Raw genomic sequence first — 14,152 nt, 5'->3', positions numbered from 1 at the left:
AAACAGTACAAAGACTTTTTAAAAAGAATTATTTATTTACTGAACCTGGGGCAGATCTGATACACAACCAATTTCTAATGCACACGTTGTAATTCCTCTGGACGTGCTCTCACACAGAGAGACAGTTTTTTCACCCAAGGTTGAAAAATTGCTTATCCTGAACATGAAAACCTGTAACAAATTTAAATTAATCATATAAAACTTGTTACTTGTAGTTTTACTTTTGCAAAGATCCAAAAAAAAAAAGTAACTAATATACATCAGTCACAACATAATCCTGGACCATCCCCACACCAAAACCAGATGCTCCTTCAATTTTAAATCCATCATCCGAGACCAAGAGAAAGTCATTTCGTTTTATACAAAACAAAATTCACATGTGCCAAAAAGGAGACCGAAGAAAAAACAACCAAAAACCCTAGTACTGACCATGCTGCCAGCACCCTAATGAATGAGCGGCCAAATGCCACCGATCAAAAATAAAATAGTGGCTGCAAATCACTCACCGCAATGAAACCCAAGAGGCTGCATTCACCCCCTCGCCACCAGAAGCCCAGACGTCCCCGCTGGCGCGGCTGCGCACCTCCTACGTGCCCGGAGTGGAGCGGGTGGGAGCCGGCACAGAGAGCGAGGTCCCGCTGGCTGAGGCACCCAGAGGACAGGCTTGAATAAAAATTTCTTACAAGGTTAGGCAGAAATCAAAAAATGGTTACTAGCTGCTCTGTCATCAATTTAGTAAAGGCGAAGTCCTATGGTTCGAAGTGAAAATTTAAGGGGGAGAATGTTGGGTTGTCTTATCTTTTAAGCAAAAACAAGACAAAGGGTAAATGCACCAGCCTGGCAGCGCACTCCGAAGCCACAGAGCTCTGCCCTCCGGCGGCAGAGAGCAGCGAGACTCAGACTGGTGTTCCTCGCGAGGACCACACAGAACGAATCTCTGAAGACCGGGATCGCGGGATAAGGGGCCAAAAGAACGCGGCCGTTTTAGTAAAGCACTATCATGAACAAACTGCACTCATTAGGAAAACGAAGGTATAATAAGGACTACAGGCCTACGTTTCATGTACAGTGTTCGAGCCCTGGGAGGACCTGTATGAAGGAGGAAAAGTCAATAAGAAACTGTCCCAATCAAGTGTCAAATTTTCACTATCACTTTCCTAAAAAAGGTGTTTTTTTTTCCCCAACATCTGTTTTTTACAAAGAAACATAAGCTGTGAATGTACAATTCAGAAATCAACACGTACAAACTGATGCCGTTTTTATGACTAAGAGGTTGGTGAACAGTGAGCTGTGGGTTCCGGATCTTGAGGAAGAGCTTGTTAGACGACCCTCCGGACCTCGAAGAACCTCTTCAGGTAGTAGATCTGTCCCAATGTCATGGCCACTAGCACAAGGGCTTCAAAGAAGGACCAAAGGACCACTCTGCTATTTGTGTTGTCGTTTACTGTTGAGGAGAAACAAACACATTTTAACAGGAACCACCACCAAACCCACAGAAGCATCAAAAATCACCCCTGTCCCGCGGTGCGAGAGCGCCGCCCGCACACCACCCCCAGTGCTCTGGACACGTCCGTCTCCAAGCAGCTCCACCCACCCGGACGCGGGGACCTTACACTGACACGGAACCTCGGTGATGCCGAGTCCGGTCCGCTCTGCCGACGCACCGGAAAGGAGAGGAAGAGTGACCCGCCCGAGGCTACACTTCTGGGGTGAAGGCCCAACTGTACCTCCGTTCCCCCTCACGCTGCAATGTTCCTACGTTATAACCTCTTTATCCTGAATCAGGAAATTGACTTTAAAAATTTTCAGACATTTCAAGATCGCAGAGTTACCCAAAACGCACTACTTACCAAATCAAGATGTGTCAAAATAACTTTTTTTTAAAAAACAAGGATTACTGAGCACCTACTATGTACTTGGTACTCGTTCTAGGAGGGGGAGAGTTCCCGGTTTCACGGACGGACGGACGCTGGCGGTGCCGCCCAGCCGAAGGGGCCCCACGCGTGGGGCTAAAGGCCGGGTCCTGCCAGCCCCAGTCCTGGCCGCGCTACCTCGTCCCGCTCAGCTTACGTCACACCCTCTCCGGTGTCCGAGCAAAGTCCACAGCCTTAGCTTTTAAAAAGTATCACACAGTTTTCTGGTTTTTCTGTCCATGACCAATATTAGAAACAATCGCAACTACTAGTATAATTTTTAGATGTATATATACCATTTGTAAACTATTAACTAGAATTTTAACAGCTACTGGATTCATGATCACCAAAAAATAACTGAAAAGAAATTAGCATATTTCCAGGCCTGGCTGGTACGGCTCAGTGGATTGAGTACCAGCCTGCAAACCAGGGGGTTGTAAGTTCCATTCCCAGTCAGGGCACAGGCCTGGGCTGCAGGCCAGGTCCCCGGTGGGGGGCACACAAGAGGCAACCCCACATTGATGTTTCTCTCCTCTTTCTTCCTCCCTTCCCCTTGCTCTAAAGATAAATAAATAAAATGTTTAAGAAAATCAGCCCTGGCTGGCGTAGCTCAGTGGATTGCATGCGGGCTGGGAACCAAAGTGTCCCAGGTTCGATTCCCAGCCAGGGTACATGTCTGGGTTGCAGGCCATAACCCTCAGCAACCGCACATTGATATGTCTCTCTCTCTCTCTCCCCCCCCTTCCCTCTCTAAAAATAAATAAATAAAATCTTTAAAGAAAAGAAAAGAAAATCAATGTATTTCCAAAAGAATAATTCAGTTTCTAAAAAGAAAAAAAAAAAAAAAAGCGTGGCTCTTCCCCGGAGTAAGAACAGGCACGGCCGAGAATGCCACCCAGAACCCCCTCCGCCGCCCACATGGAAGTCAGCACTGACTCCACAGCACCAAGCTCACTTCTGCTGAAAACTCAGTGACCAATTTCTAGCTCAACTGTGAATGACGAGCATTTTAAGATTGTGCCTGAAAGGGCAAGTACTTCAAATTAAGCAACCATGGAAAAAGAAGTATTTACATCTCCCTTCACTTACAGACGATTGCATCTTTAAGATTAAACCGAACACGCCGAAGCACGGTAACACGGCAGAGCAGCCACCTAGGAACATGCGTGCCTAGTGTCTACATAAGATGCTGTCTTCACGCCACTCACGGGTGCACCTGATCTAGAAGGAACACGGCATTACTGCGACACTGCAATAAAAAACGCTCTCGCGTCCACCTCTGAGAAGTGCTGTCGGAAGGGGTGCAGGAAACAAACAGAGATGGGGGAACTGGTTCCTTTGCAAAATTACACTGAACGTCTAAAAGTGCACTGTTCGCGAGAGGGCACCTCCGGGCAGATGAAGGCTGGGTGGACAGGGCCGGCCGCCCCCACGGGCCGGGAGGCAGCGCTCCCTCTGCTGCTCCGTTCCCAGGGACCGCTGCTGCTTCACAGCCGCCTGGTCTGCGCCAGCTACAGCGGCCGAGCAGGGAGAGCCCTCAGCCCTCGGGCTTCTCCGGAGCAGGCCGGCCCCCAGCAGGCCCCTGCCGGGGGGGGGGGGCGGGTGTCAGCGGGTGAAGACGGTGCGAGTGCACCCGAGGCTGGCGGGCAGAGACACGGGCCTGAGCGCCCCCCGGGCCGCACCCCACGTCCCCAAGAGTGAGACCGGGGCACCTGTCCAAGCTGCTCTGCTCACTCATCACCCTCCCGAGGAGAAGAGAGCCCACGCTCCTTCCCCACTGGGCCAAAAGCAGGTGTGAGAGGCAGGACGGGAGCCACCACTGAAGAAGTCACCTGTACCTATCTGCCACTCCTCCTCCCTGCCCCAGCCTCAGAAGGAAGACTGTGGACCTAAGCCGCTTTGCACCTACAGACGAGACTGTGCTCCTAGTGAGGTCTGTCCCCAAGAACGACTCACAGGGTGAAAGACACGGAACCACACGCGTGGACCTGGATCTGAAACACACTGTCTGGTCCGCGTGTCGATATGGTGCCACAATTGTAGCCTCAAAAGCGTTCTACTTGAGGCTATACTTTCGGCTAACCAGGGTTTCCCCACCTAACGGGGACTCCAATCATCACTGCTGACACAGACAGACCCACGCTCAGTTCCCAGGTGACAAACTTGGGAGCCCAAGCCGGTCGTTGCTTGGTCACTGCCTATGTTCATGTTTTTGAACTCGCTATTTTAACTATACTAAACTTTCCCCTTTTGGAAAAAAGCTAAATCTGAGCATATAATAGTAATCATACTGGCACAAAAAATTGTAGATGTTATTAAAAACCAACACAATGACCATTTTGGAATGTCTTCCCTTTCTGCTTTAAGAAAACAATTAGCGCCCTGGCCGGGTGGCTCAGTTGGTTGGAGCGTTGTCCCGTACACCAAAATGTTGCAGGTCTGATTCCCAGTCAGGGCACATACCTAGGTTGCAGGTTCGATCCCCAGTCAGGGCGCATGCGGGAGGCAACCGATCGATGTTTCTCTCTCACATCGATGTTTCTCTCTCACATCGATGTTTCTTGCTCTTGCTCTCTCCCTTCCTCTCCCTCTAAAAATCAATGAAGACATATCCCCAGGTGAAGAATGATTAAAAAAAGAAAGAAAGAAAACGATTAGCTTACTCTTTAACTGACCACATTTTTTTAAAAACTCGTGGTAGCTTGGGCTGAATCATAACAGCATTTACTGGTTTCGGATGTGGGTCTGCGTAGCAAACTGGTGCAGCACAAGGTGCTGCAAACACACACACTCGGGAAACCCCCTGGCACGGGGGCTTCTCCAGGGCGGCGCATCACGACGGCAGCGTGTGCCAAGCTCCCCCTGCCGGGCCGGCCCCGAGCGGCGCGGCGGGCCTCACCCACGCTCACTCACTTGCTCTGTGTATCCTCTCCCGCACTTCCATGTACTCCTGTTCGTGCTTCACAGCTGTCATCGCCACGGCCAGCTCGTTAATCATTTCTTCTAGCTTGTTCTGGTGAGCTGCGGGAGGGTTTAACACACATCAGCATACATGTGGAATCTCTGTTGGAAATGCACTCACAAAGCAATAAAAATATTCCTCAGAGAAGACACACAAAAGCAGCTGTTTCTAGAAATGGCTCAGACATCACTCTGGACCCCTGGTGACAGCGTGCTTCTCCAAGCGTTTGTTATTGTTAAAGTTGTTCCCAGCAGCAGAACCTCCTCCAGGACAGAAACTACCTGCACAGTCGTTGCTAACTGGAGGAAAACCGCCCCACGGAATTTGCTCTCCTGCACTGCCCCTGAGTGGAGGTCACTAACCGCCCACCAGGGACGGGGAAACACTGACGGGGAGGGGCATGCAGAGAGCACAGAGTGTCGAACACACACCCCAGCAACACCCGAGGACTAACCTACAAATGTCCGACTGCCATCAGAACCCACCCGGAGCCCCCACATTTCCTGGCCAGGCCAAGGGCCCACCACCCAGAGGCGGCGGGCTGCAACCCCAAACCCCGCCTCAGCGCCGCCCTGGGAGACGCGGGCACAGCGCGGGGCCTTTAGAGCAGGGCTCTCAGGAGCGGCGCTGGGGGCGTGCCGGGCCAGGCGACCCCTCAGCAGCTGCCCGGCACACTGCAGGGTCACCCGCCAGGCCGTAAGAACCACGACATCTCCTACTAACCCAGATGTCCCTCGGGGGTCACAACTCATCCCGACCTGAGAACCACTGCTGCAGAGGGAGGCCTGATTTGACAGCTGCCACTCACCGACATCCACAAGCAGAAGCAAGAGTTTTAAATATTGTGTTATGGATTATTTATTTAAGAACAATTCAACACTCTCATTCATGGGCCAACAACTTCTAACCACTTAGAGATGATTAACTTCCAGAAGATAAACAAACACAAAACACTCCCAGTTCTCCCCGAAAACCAGCCAAGCCCTGCACTGCTAATGGCCCTGCACAGCGAGCACAGGAACCACTGGGTAGTACGACTCTCTAAGTTCTACAGACTGTAACACCTGACCCACAATCCAACTTCCTCAGGGTGTAAGCACTCTACTACCTGTTCAGTCAGTACCTGCGACAGATTTCACGTTAGTACCATGAAATGTGCCAAACTGCCACTTTCCAAAAATCCTAACATGCACTGTGACCAACACCCCTTCCCCCCAAAAACCCTAATGTGCTGCCTCCTGGCACACGGTTCATCCAGAAGAACCATTTCAGGGTTCAGGGTTGGTCGGCTGAGAAATAACAACTAAGCGAACTGCAATGTGTGGCTGAAAGAACTTTTGATAGTGTATCGAGACACGGCTCCTAGAAATGCATTTCATGCCAAGTTCCAAGCTAGAAAACTTCAATCACCATTAAAACGAGCCTACCACACGCTTCCTAAAAGTCAATGGCACCCTTCGCTATCAGCTGCGTCTCACTGAGACTTTCACTGGTCCAGTGACGGTGACCACCTCCGCCCCCCGGCATTCAAGCGACAGCACAGCAGGACGGCACCACCCAACTCCTGGTGGCTGTGTCCCCAGCGCTACCTAAGATGACTGAACCTGCCTCTTCTGACAGCCAATAAAAACTATCAAACACTATGTAGGCGCAGGGTGGTGTTTTGTATTTTTTTTAATTAAGACAAAAAACAAAAAAAACAAAAAAAACACTCTCATGCCAGCAAACTGAGGTTAGAAAGAAGGAAAGCGGGAATTAGCTAATAGCAAACAAAAATGCAAAAACTCAGGATGCCATCAAAAAGCAGTCCACGTACCGTCCCAGGTATCTCCACCACCTACGGAGAAGTGTAAGATATAAACACACAGAAAATAAAAACGACAAAAAGTTCAGCTACACTAGTCACGAATACAAATGAGCAAACAGTCACAAGAGCCAGGATGGGCGAATTCACAGAACAAGCCACCTGGGACGCACACGACCCACATGCTCACCGGTGCACAGGGTGACCCAGCTGCAGAGGGGTGCCTGTGAGGAACTGAAATATAAACGTGATCTTCCAGAAACTTCTCTTTGTTAATCAGGAGATCTGGATAAGTACAAGTACACCTCACGAGAGTTTCTGACTTTAAAGACAGTGGACGGAAGAGGAGACGAGGGGAGGAAAGACAGTGGATGAACCCAGAATGAGAAATCGAATACTCCAGAGGACGAAAATGCTCAGAACTGACATTCACCCCGGAACCGGACAGAGGTTTCCGGCACGTGCCCCTCACCTTCTGTCTCCATGTCCTGCCCTTTGGGGGCCTCCCCGATGTCGATGGTGAACATGACGATCTTCGGGGTCATGGTGGACATCCTGTTGCTGAAGCAGAACTTGTACGTTCCATCCATGTGAGCGGCAAACGTGTACTTCCCACTGGACTCCCGGTCTCCCTTGTAGATCCCTTTGTTGTCGGGGCCCGTGATCTGGAGGTGGGAGAGAAACGCAGGCGATGTCACGACACACTGCCGACCGTGAACTTCTTCCCAAGCGCTGTCTGCCGGCGGCAGGATGTCCACCACGGAGAGCACGTCACCTGGCTCCACGTGGGTTAGTGACAGCGGCCTCTCTGGGCTCCCCCTTCCGAAACAAGGGCCTCTGCCTGCACACACCTGTCTGACTACACCTGTGCTCCTCCTTCCACGGAAACGCAAACCCCTCAGAGACAAAAGCCGCACCCTCCACCTGGTCTCCAAGTGGCCTAATGCCCCCAACCACCGGGTAAACGTGCAGCCCTTAACATCAAAACAAACCCCTCTTTAGAAGAACAACCGTGAGCGAGGCGCACTTCTAGATTTCCCAGGTTGATTATCCGCAAACAGGGAAGGGACCTGCTTTACCTGAGATGCCGGGGAGCCTGAGGGCAAGGACCGGACTGGAGACCAGGAGACCAGGAGACCGGGGCGCGCACCCCCACCTGCCACAAAGCAGCTGGCGGGCCCCGCTCGCTCCGTCCCTCCTCCAAAGTGCCCCACCCACCCACCTGCAGCCCTGGGCACCGGCCTGGCTGAGCTCTGTGGCCTCGGCTAATTCCGCCCGCCACTCCTTCCACTGTCGCCCCAGTCCTGGGCCTCGCTTGCGTTGCATAATCGTGCCCAACTCCGCTAAGGCTCACTGCCAAATGGAAAATCCTTCAACCCCATTAATCATGCTAACGGGTGGCTTTAAATACTAATTCCGTGTGATGCCCCCACCTCCAGAAAGTTAGAGGTGAACCATTCCTTTAGTTCAAAAAAAGACGTAGAAGGAAACCTAGGGACTTGATAACTTAATAAAATGTCCCCTTTTCTGCAGTTAACTCACTGCAATCATTACTCCTAAGTCATGACCCTAGTCGGAGGTGGCTAAACGGCTTATGTGGGGACTTGTGTGAAGACGGGTGACACACTCGGGTGGTTTCCCGAGAAAGGAAAGGACGACGACGCGAACGTCCGTCCGCCCGGCACTCCTCAATAACTTCAGACCCACTTTTCCCAAAGTTTCTGGACCCCGTTCCAACACGGATCCCTAGCGAGACGGGACGCCGCTGCTGCCCGGATCGGGTCCCGCCACCCCTGAGCCGCGCGACTCGGGAGCGCCTTCCGGGCCGGGAGAGGACACGCGGCGCCCAGTCGACGAAGCTCGGCCAGAGGTCCCGAGGGAGCCCGCCGTGCGCGGCGTCAACCCACAGCCCCTGAGCAGCCGCTCCGTACCCCGAGGGGAGCACGGGGCGGGTGGCAGGGGAAAGGGTCAGGAGCGGGGTCGCCGCGGCCCCTCCCAAAACGCGACTCGCCGCCTCCAGGCCCCGCGCCCTCGCAAGCCTCGCGCGGGCCCCGGAAGCCGCCAACCCCCGGGCGGCCGCGGGACCCCGCCTCGGTCGCCGGCAGCGGGCCCGCACCTCCACGTCGATGTCCAGGAAGCCGCCCTCGGCCACCTCGAAGATGAGGCCCATCTTGGTGCCCGAGGTGACCCGCTCGAAGAAGCACTCCTCGGCGTGCGCGTCGATGCTGACGAAGTAGCCAGAGGCCGTGGCCACGAGGGCGGCCAGGAGCACCAGCAGCTCCGCGAGCGTCACCATAGTGGGATTGGGGCCGAAGCCAGGACCGGGACTGCGGCCTCCACAGCCGCCGCCGTCGCCGCCACCGATGCCTTCTCAGCCGCCACCGCCTCAGCTCCGCCCCTTCCGGCTGCGCCACCCGAGGGGGCTGATGCGGGCGCCGGGGATTGGCGGGCGCCAGCACCTGCCACGTAACGGACGCACGGCGGCCGCAGAGGGACAAGGCGGCTGCGCGCGGCCCGAGCCTGGACGGTGGCTCGGAAGGGCCATAAAACATCGGCCCCACCTGCCTTTCCCGCCTCGCGCGCAGCCTGCGGTTCACGTCGATCATGTAAGAAAGCGACAGGATTGAGAAACCTCCCCCGCGCGGTTGCAGTTCCCTCCTAGGATGGTTTAGAAAGATGGCGAAAGCTTTGGAGGCAACAGTGGGAATAGGAGGAGTGGGCGATGGGGGCGGCAGCCAAGGGCTTTGAGGTTTCATGTTGGCCTCCTCTCACCCCGCGAAAATCGACCGGGAAAGGACGGGGGCGGGGACATGTAAACGGGGAGGGGTACTTCCCGGGATACTTGGAATGTTTCACATCTCCCCCCATGAGTGAAGGGTACATGCGTGCTGCATTTTTTTCTTAACAACGACTAGATCTGAAGAAGATCTATACTTACGGCTGATGCAGCTTATTTTACGGTGATAAACTTGTTTTGGCTGAGTCCGATTTCTCCAAAATTAGAATCTTCTCAGTTGCGCCACGTCTCGCTGCCACTCCGTACCCGCTCAGCTCTTGCCAGCTGCTAGGACCCCGCAGCCCGCCGCCTTTTGCTTGCTGACATGCTCCTACTCATCCCTCAAAGCCCCACTCACGAGTCGTCCGCTCTCGTCTCCGAAATGTTCCTGAACCTCCTGCCAGAGACTAGCGCTTGCGACGCAGATCTGTGCCTCCGGGGTGTAGCTCTTGCAGTTCATCGGCCCACGCCCCTCCCGAGGCACTGTATGTGCTGTGCTCTCGGGCCCACGAAAGACCTCACGCGTGACCAGTTAGCTGAGTTCTTTGAACCGGCCAGGGGATGAGGAGACCTAGGTTGTTACTCCAGTTTGCATGTAGCTGCTTGATCTTAGTTATGCTACGTCATCTCTTATCAGTAAAGGAAGAACGCCACGTGCCTGGCTTATCTGGTCCAACGCCGCGTAGGTGAGTGACTGTGCCTGCAAGTTTGAGGGATCCTGTCTTAAAGGCACCGGGCAATAGGGGGCAGTAGCGGCCCAGCACCCAGCTTCCCGCTTCGGGTATGGAGAAACCACCAGGTGCAGCTGCAGTGAGGAAAACCGTCCAAAACAGGAAAACCCATGGACAGGGTGGATTAGTAGTCACCTCGGGCTGTGGCCGCGGGTAAGGAAGAAGTGGGGAGTGACCACGAATAGAGTTTCTGTGCGGAAGGAGGAAAATGGGCTGGGACTAGGTGGCAGTAATGGTGGCGTGTACCTGCGGCCACACTAAGAACCACCGCAGTGTACTTTTCTAGGCGTGGAGTTGATGGCGTAGGGATTGTATCTCAGTGAGGCTGTGTAAAACAGGGAAGCGTTTTTCCACTGTCCGGGTGTAGTGCAGAAACAGGCAGGCCAGCGCCACCGGCGTCCGGTGGCAGAAAGCACCGGGAGTGTCCGTCTTGGAGATTCAGTGGCGTTCCGAAGCTGGTCGGGGTTCGGTTCTCTTCCTTCCCGGACTGGATTTCCATCACGGACGCCACGCAAACGGCGCGTTTTGAGAAGGAGCAGAGCAGCGCCTGACAGCCATTCGCTGGCCTGGCACTGGCCGCTGGCCTCGGTGTTCTCCCGTGGAAGTCACCTCACAGGACGTCAGCATCAGTCAAGGCCACTCCGTGACCACGGTGGCACGAGACAAAACGCAAACACAGCACAGGCTGCAAACACCTGGGTCCAGGCTACAAAGTGCCGAACGTCTCGCGCTCTTGGCTCATGGGGGTGACGCTGCCTCTTTACCAATGACGGCTCTAGCCTGCCCTCCGTGGAGATAATGTCTGCGAAGAGCCTCAGCCCCAGATCTGTCCCTGCTTCCCGGTGGCACGCGCCCCCACGCAGGCTCCCAGGCCCTTACGCTCTCCCCAGAACCGCCCAGCCAAAGCCCAGGCCCTGTAAGAGGCTCTGACGTCCTCGCATTCTCACTGAGACGCCCCGTGGTTCGCCATGGTGTGCAGTCACCCCGGCTGCGAGTGATAAACCCAGCTGGCTCCACTGCCCGTGTTTTCCTGGTGGTCTTCGGCGGCAGAACATCGATAGCTTCCCAACACTCACTTTCTGTGTATTTGCCTGACACCGAAGCCTGCTCCACCAGAGCACCAAGATCAACAACAACAAGCTAATTTACCTCTGAGCCTTGGTTTCCCCTCCATGAAATCATGCCACGCTTCCGCTTTAAAACCCCAGCGTGGCTCCCCCAGCTCCCTGTGCATCACAGCTGCAGAGCTTCCGCTTCCCTGGGCCGCAGAGCCAGGCCCCACGCTCCCCTCCGTTTCCCCCCACCTTTGGCCGGCCCCTCAAGCTCCAGAGACACCGCTGTCCTTGCTGTCCCTCTGCCACTCCGTGCACACACCTCACTTGGGCTCTGCAAGTCCTGTCCCCTCTGCTCAGAACCGTCTTCTCCCAAGCTTCCGCCGCGTGACTCACTCCCACCCTTTCCCAGATCTCTGCTCCAGGGTCACCTCCTCAGGAAGAGCCCCCCAGCTCTCTCACTCTCGAAGACAGCGGTTCTCAAGCTTGGGTGGACACCCGAGTCACCAGGGACACTGGTACAGTGGGAAAGGCCCACTCTGCTCCATCGCTGCGGGAAGGGACTCAGGGGGCACATGCACTGGGACAGGTTTGGCGGTCTCTTGGAAAGTTGAACCCCTACTTCCCCAGCGGCCCAGACACTCCACTTGTAGGCATCCGTCCCCGGGGCTGGTGCCCCAGTCTCCTCAGGTCCTGGCGGGTCTGATGCTCTCAGATCACAGAGGCACAGGCTGCAGCCGCCTCAGCACCAGGACCAGCCCAGGGGATGACGGGAGCCTCCTGGAGATGGGCGGAGGGGGTGGCCCACAGGGAGGACTTACAAGAGGCGTGAAGGAGTGGGCAGGTAAATTGCTCACCTTCCCCCATGGACCCTAACCCTCTAGTCCCCCCTCTGTGCTGCTGGGCAGCTCTGAGACTCAGGGGTGTCACACACCCTCCCAGACACACCCCGCCAGACCCAGCGGCCAGGCCCACGCCGGGACCACGCTGCCCAGACTTCGCTCTCTTCTTCTTTTCCCGCCTCACTTCCCTTCTCCCTCGTTCTCTCGTAAAGCGTTAGCTCATGCATTTTCTGCAGGAACCCATGCGAAAGCAATGGGTGATTTTTTTATTACTACTTTTAAACTATTTTCCTTGAAACGTTCACTTAAGCGTCTCGGTGACTGAGACCGCCGGAGCAGAGCAGCGCGGGCGGGTTCACGCAACAGAACGGAGACGCCACCCAGACTGGCACGGCCAGGTGACCTCCCTTCAGGGGGGGACAGACGTTGACGCTCAGAGCGCGAGCCCCGTGCACTTTAAAGAATCCCGCTGCCGAAGTTGAATCTTCCTGTTTCCCCCCGCCCCCCCCCCGAGGTGCGCGTTAGGGAGCCTGCCTGTGTCTCCCATCGCCTTGGAGGGAGGCGACTGTCAGGTAGGATCAATATGCAACCAACTGTGAGCCCCGTGGGGTCCCCGGTGGTTGGAGATGTGACCGACTGTGACATCAAACTCGCCCACGGCCATCCCAAGTGCTCGCCTTCAAGAGGAGGTGGCGGGGGGGGGGGGTGCGAGAAGTCGGAATGGCAGCCACAGGAGGTCGGGAGGACCGGCGGGTAGGAGAGAGGGCATGAGGCTGTCATTTCCGGTGAAGTCCTTGGGACCGAGACCAGGAAGAGGCGCAGTAAAGTGGGGTGCCCACAGAATAGCCTACCCTAGCCCGGGCTGCCGCAGCAAAAACACCGAAGACCAGATCCTTTGTAAACTCCGAAATTTCTTTCTTGTGGTTGTGGAAGCTGGGAAGGCCAAGGCCAAAGCACTGGCAGACTCAGGGTCTGGCGAGGGCCGCCTTTTGGCTGTGTCCTCCTGCAGCAGGCACTCTCCAGGGTCTCTCTTTATCAGGGCGCTAATTCCATGCAGGGGGGCCCACCCTTCTCACCTCTAGCCTCCCAGAGGCCCCACCTCTGAATTCCACCACCCCCACCCCGGGGCTAGGATTTCAGCCTGTGCGTTTGGGGAGACACGGACAGTCGGTCCACGCCCAGCCCACAGCACCGGTTCAGGGAAACAGACATTCAGTCCACACCCAGCCCACGGCACCCACGCAGGAAAGCTACATGCAAGCAGCCCGAGGTAGCCTCTCAAAGCCTGGTGTGGTTTTTCGGGACCTTGTGGTCTGATTTTCCAGGAAGCTGGGACTTCTCCTTCCACACAATCACTGCTTCTCTCTGCCGCAGGCCCGGCCCAGCTGGCTCGCCGTGAGGAACCGTCTGTCATCTGCCACAGCTCTTCCTCCTGCCCCTGACCGCGGGTGGCCCCCAGCACCCACCCCTCCCCGCCCCCACGCCAGACCTTCCGTTCTGCTGGTGCCATCCGATCTCTCTCCTGCGACCCGTGGCTGGGCCAGATTGTGCTCGTCCCAGGCAAGCCAAGACTGTGGCACTCCTTCAAGCCTGTAGTCTTTATTTTTTTAAAAAAAGTGTTATGGGAAATCGCTACTCTTAAAAAAGGAGGAAGAATGGTGTGATGAATGTCCATGGTCCCATTCCCCAGCTTGGACAATTATTCACAAAACGGCCAGTCTTCCTTTCATTCATATTCCCAACCATCCCTCCCGCCCAGAGGGTTATTTGAAAGCAATTCGCAGGAGTCATATCATTTCATTCTTAAAGATCTTAGGAAGCGCGCAGTCTTTCATCAGTTGTCTCTGGTTAGGGAGACAGGAGGCTGGTTGTCCTGTGTGGGGAAAGGACGGAGAAACGCCCTCTAGTGGAGGGACCTGTAATCCCCACTCTCGCGGCCCAGCCGTTCTGCTCGGGCCCGCACGTGCAGGCCCTCCGAACCTCGGGGGTTGGCTCCCGCTCCGCATCCGCACTCCCTCGCTAAGTTCGGTTACTGAAAACATTCCGAAACTAGACAGCGGTGAGTGCGCAAG

The 14,152-nt window shown here is 55.2% G+C and overlaps 1 protein-coding gene across 2 annotated transcripts; it reads right to left on the bottom strand.

Moving 5' to 3' along the window:
• Window positions 1-15: 15 nt before the first annotated feature.
• TMED2 (transmembrane p24 trafficking protein 2) lies at window positions 16-9,088 on the bottom strand. Of its 2 annotated transcripts, XM_045845048.1 has the most exons (5): window positions 8,796-9,088; window positions 7,152-7,344; window positions 6,692-6,712; window positions 4,827-4,934; window positions 16-1,444 (listed from the first exon to the last, which is right to left on the bottom strand). In XM_045845048.1, exons 1-5 carry the CDS (start codon window positions 8,973-8,975, stop codon window positions 1,320-1,322), a joined length of 627 nt encoding a protein of 208 aa, XP_045701004.1. In that variant the 5' UTR covers window positions 8,976-9,088; the 3' UTR covers window positions 16-1,319. The 2 variants fall into 2 exon arrangements, with proteins under 2 accessions (XP_045701004.1, XP_045701012.1); XM_045845056.1 differs by lacking the exon at window positions 6,692-6,712 and having other exon boundaries at window positions 8,796-9,087.
• Window positions 9,089-14,152: the final 5,064 nt, after the last annotated feature.

This window comes from Phyllostomus hastatus, unplaced genomic scaffold, assembly GCF_019186645.2.
Source record: "Phyllostomus hastatus isolate PE091 unplaced genomic scaffold, TTU_PhHast_1.1 phas_contig_1162, whole genome shotgun sequence".
NCBI lineage: Eukaryota > Metazoa > Chordata > Mammalia > Chiroptera > Phyllostomidae > Phyllostomus > Phyllostomus hastatus.
The sequence above is the reverse complement of the archived record's forward strand: the minus strand, read 5'-3'. Positions and strand labels throughout refer to the sequence as shown.

Coding starts and splice junctions, on each gene's coding strand:
- TMED2 (XM_045845048.1), bottom strand. CDS start 8,975: ATGGTGACGCTCGCGGAGCTGCTGGTGCTCCTGGCCGCCCTCGTGGCC. Junction 6,713..7,151: donor GCAGGACATGGAGACAGAAG/GTGAGGGGCACG, acceptor ACTTCTCCGTAG/GTGGTGGAGATACCTGGGAC. Junction 1,445..4,826: donor GGAGAGGATACACAGAGCAA/GTGAGTGAGCGT, acceptor TCTCCTCAACAG/TAAACGACAACACAAATAGC.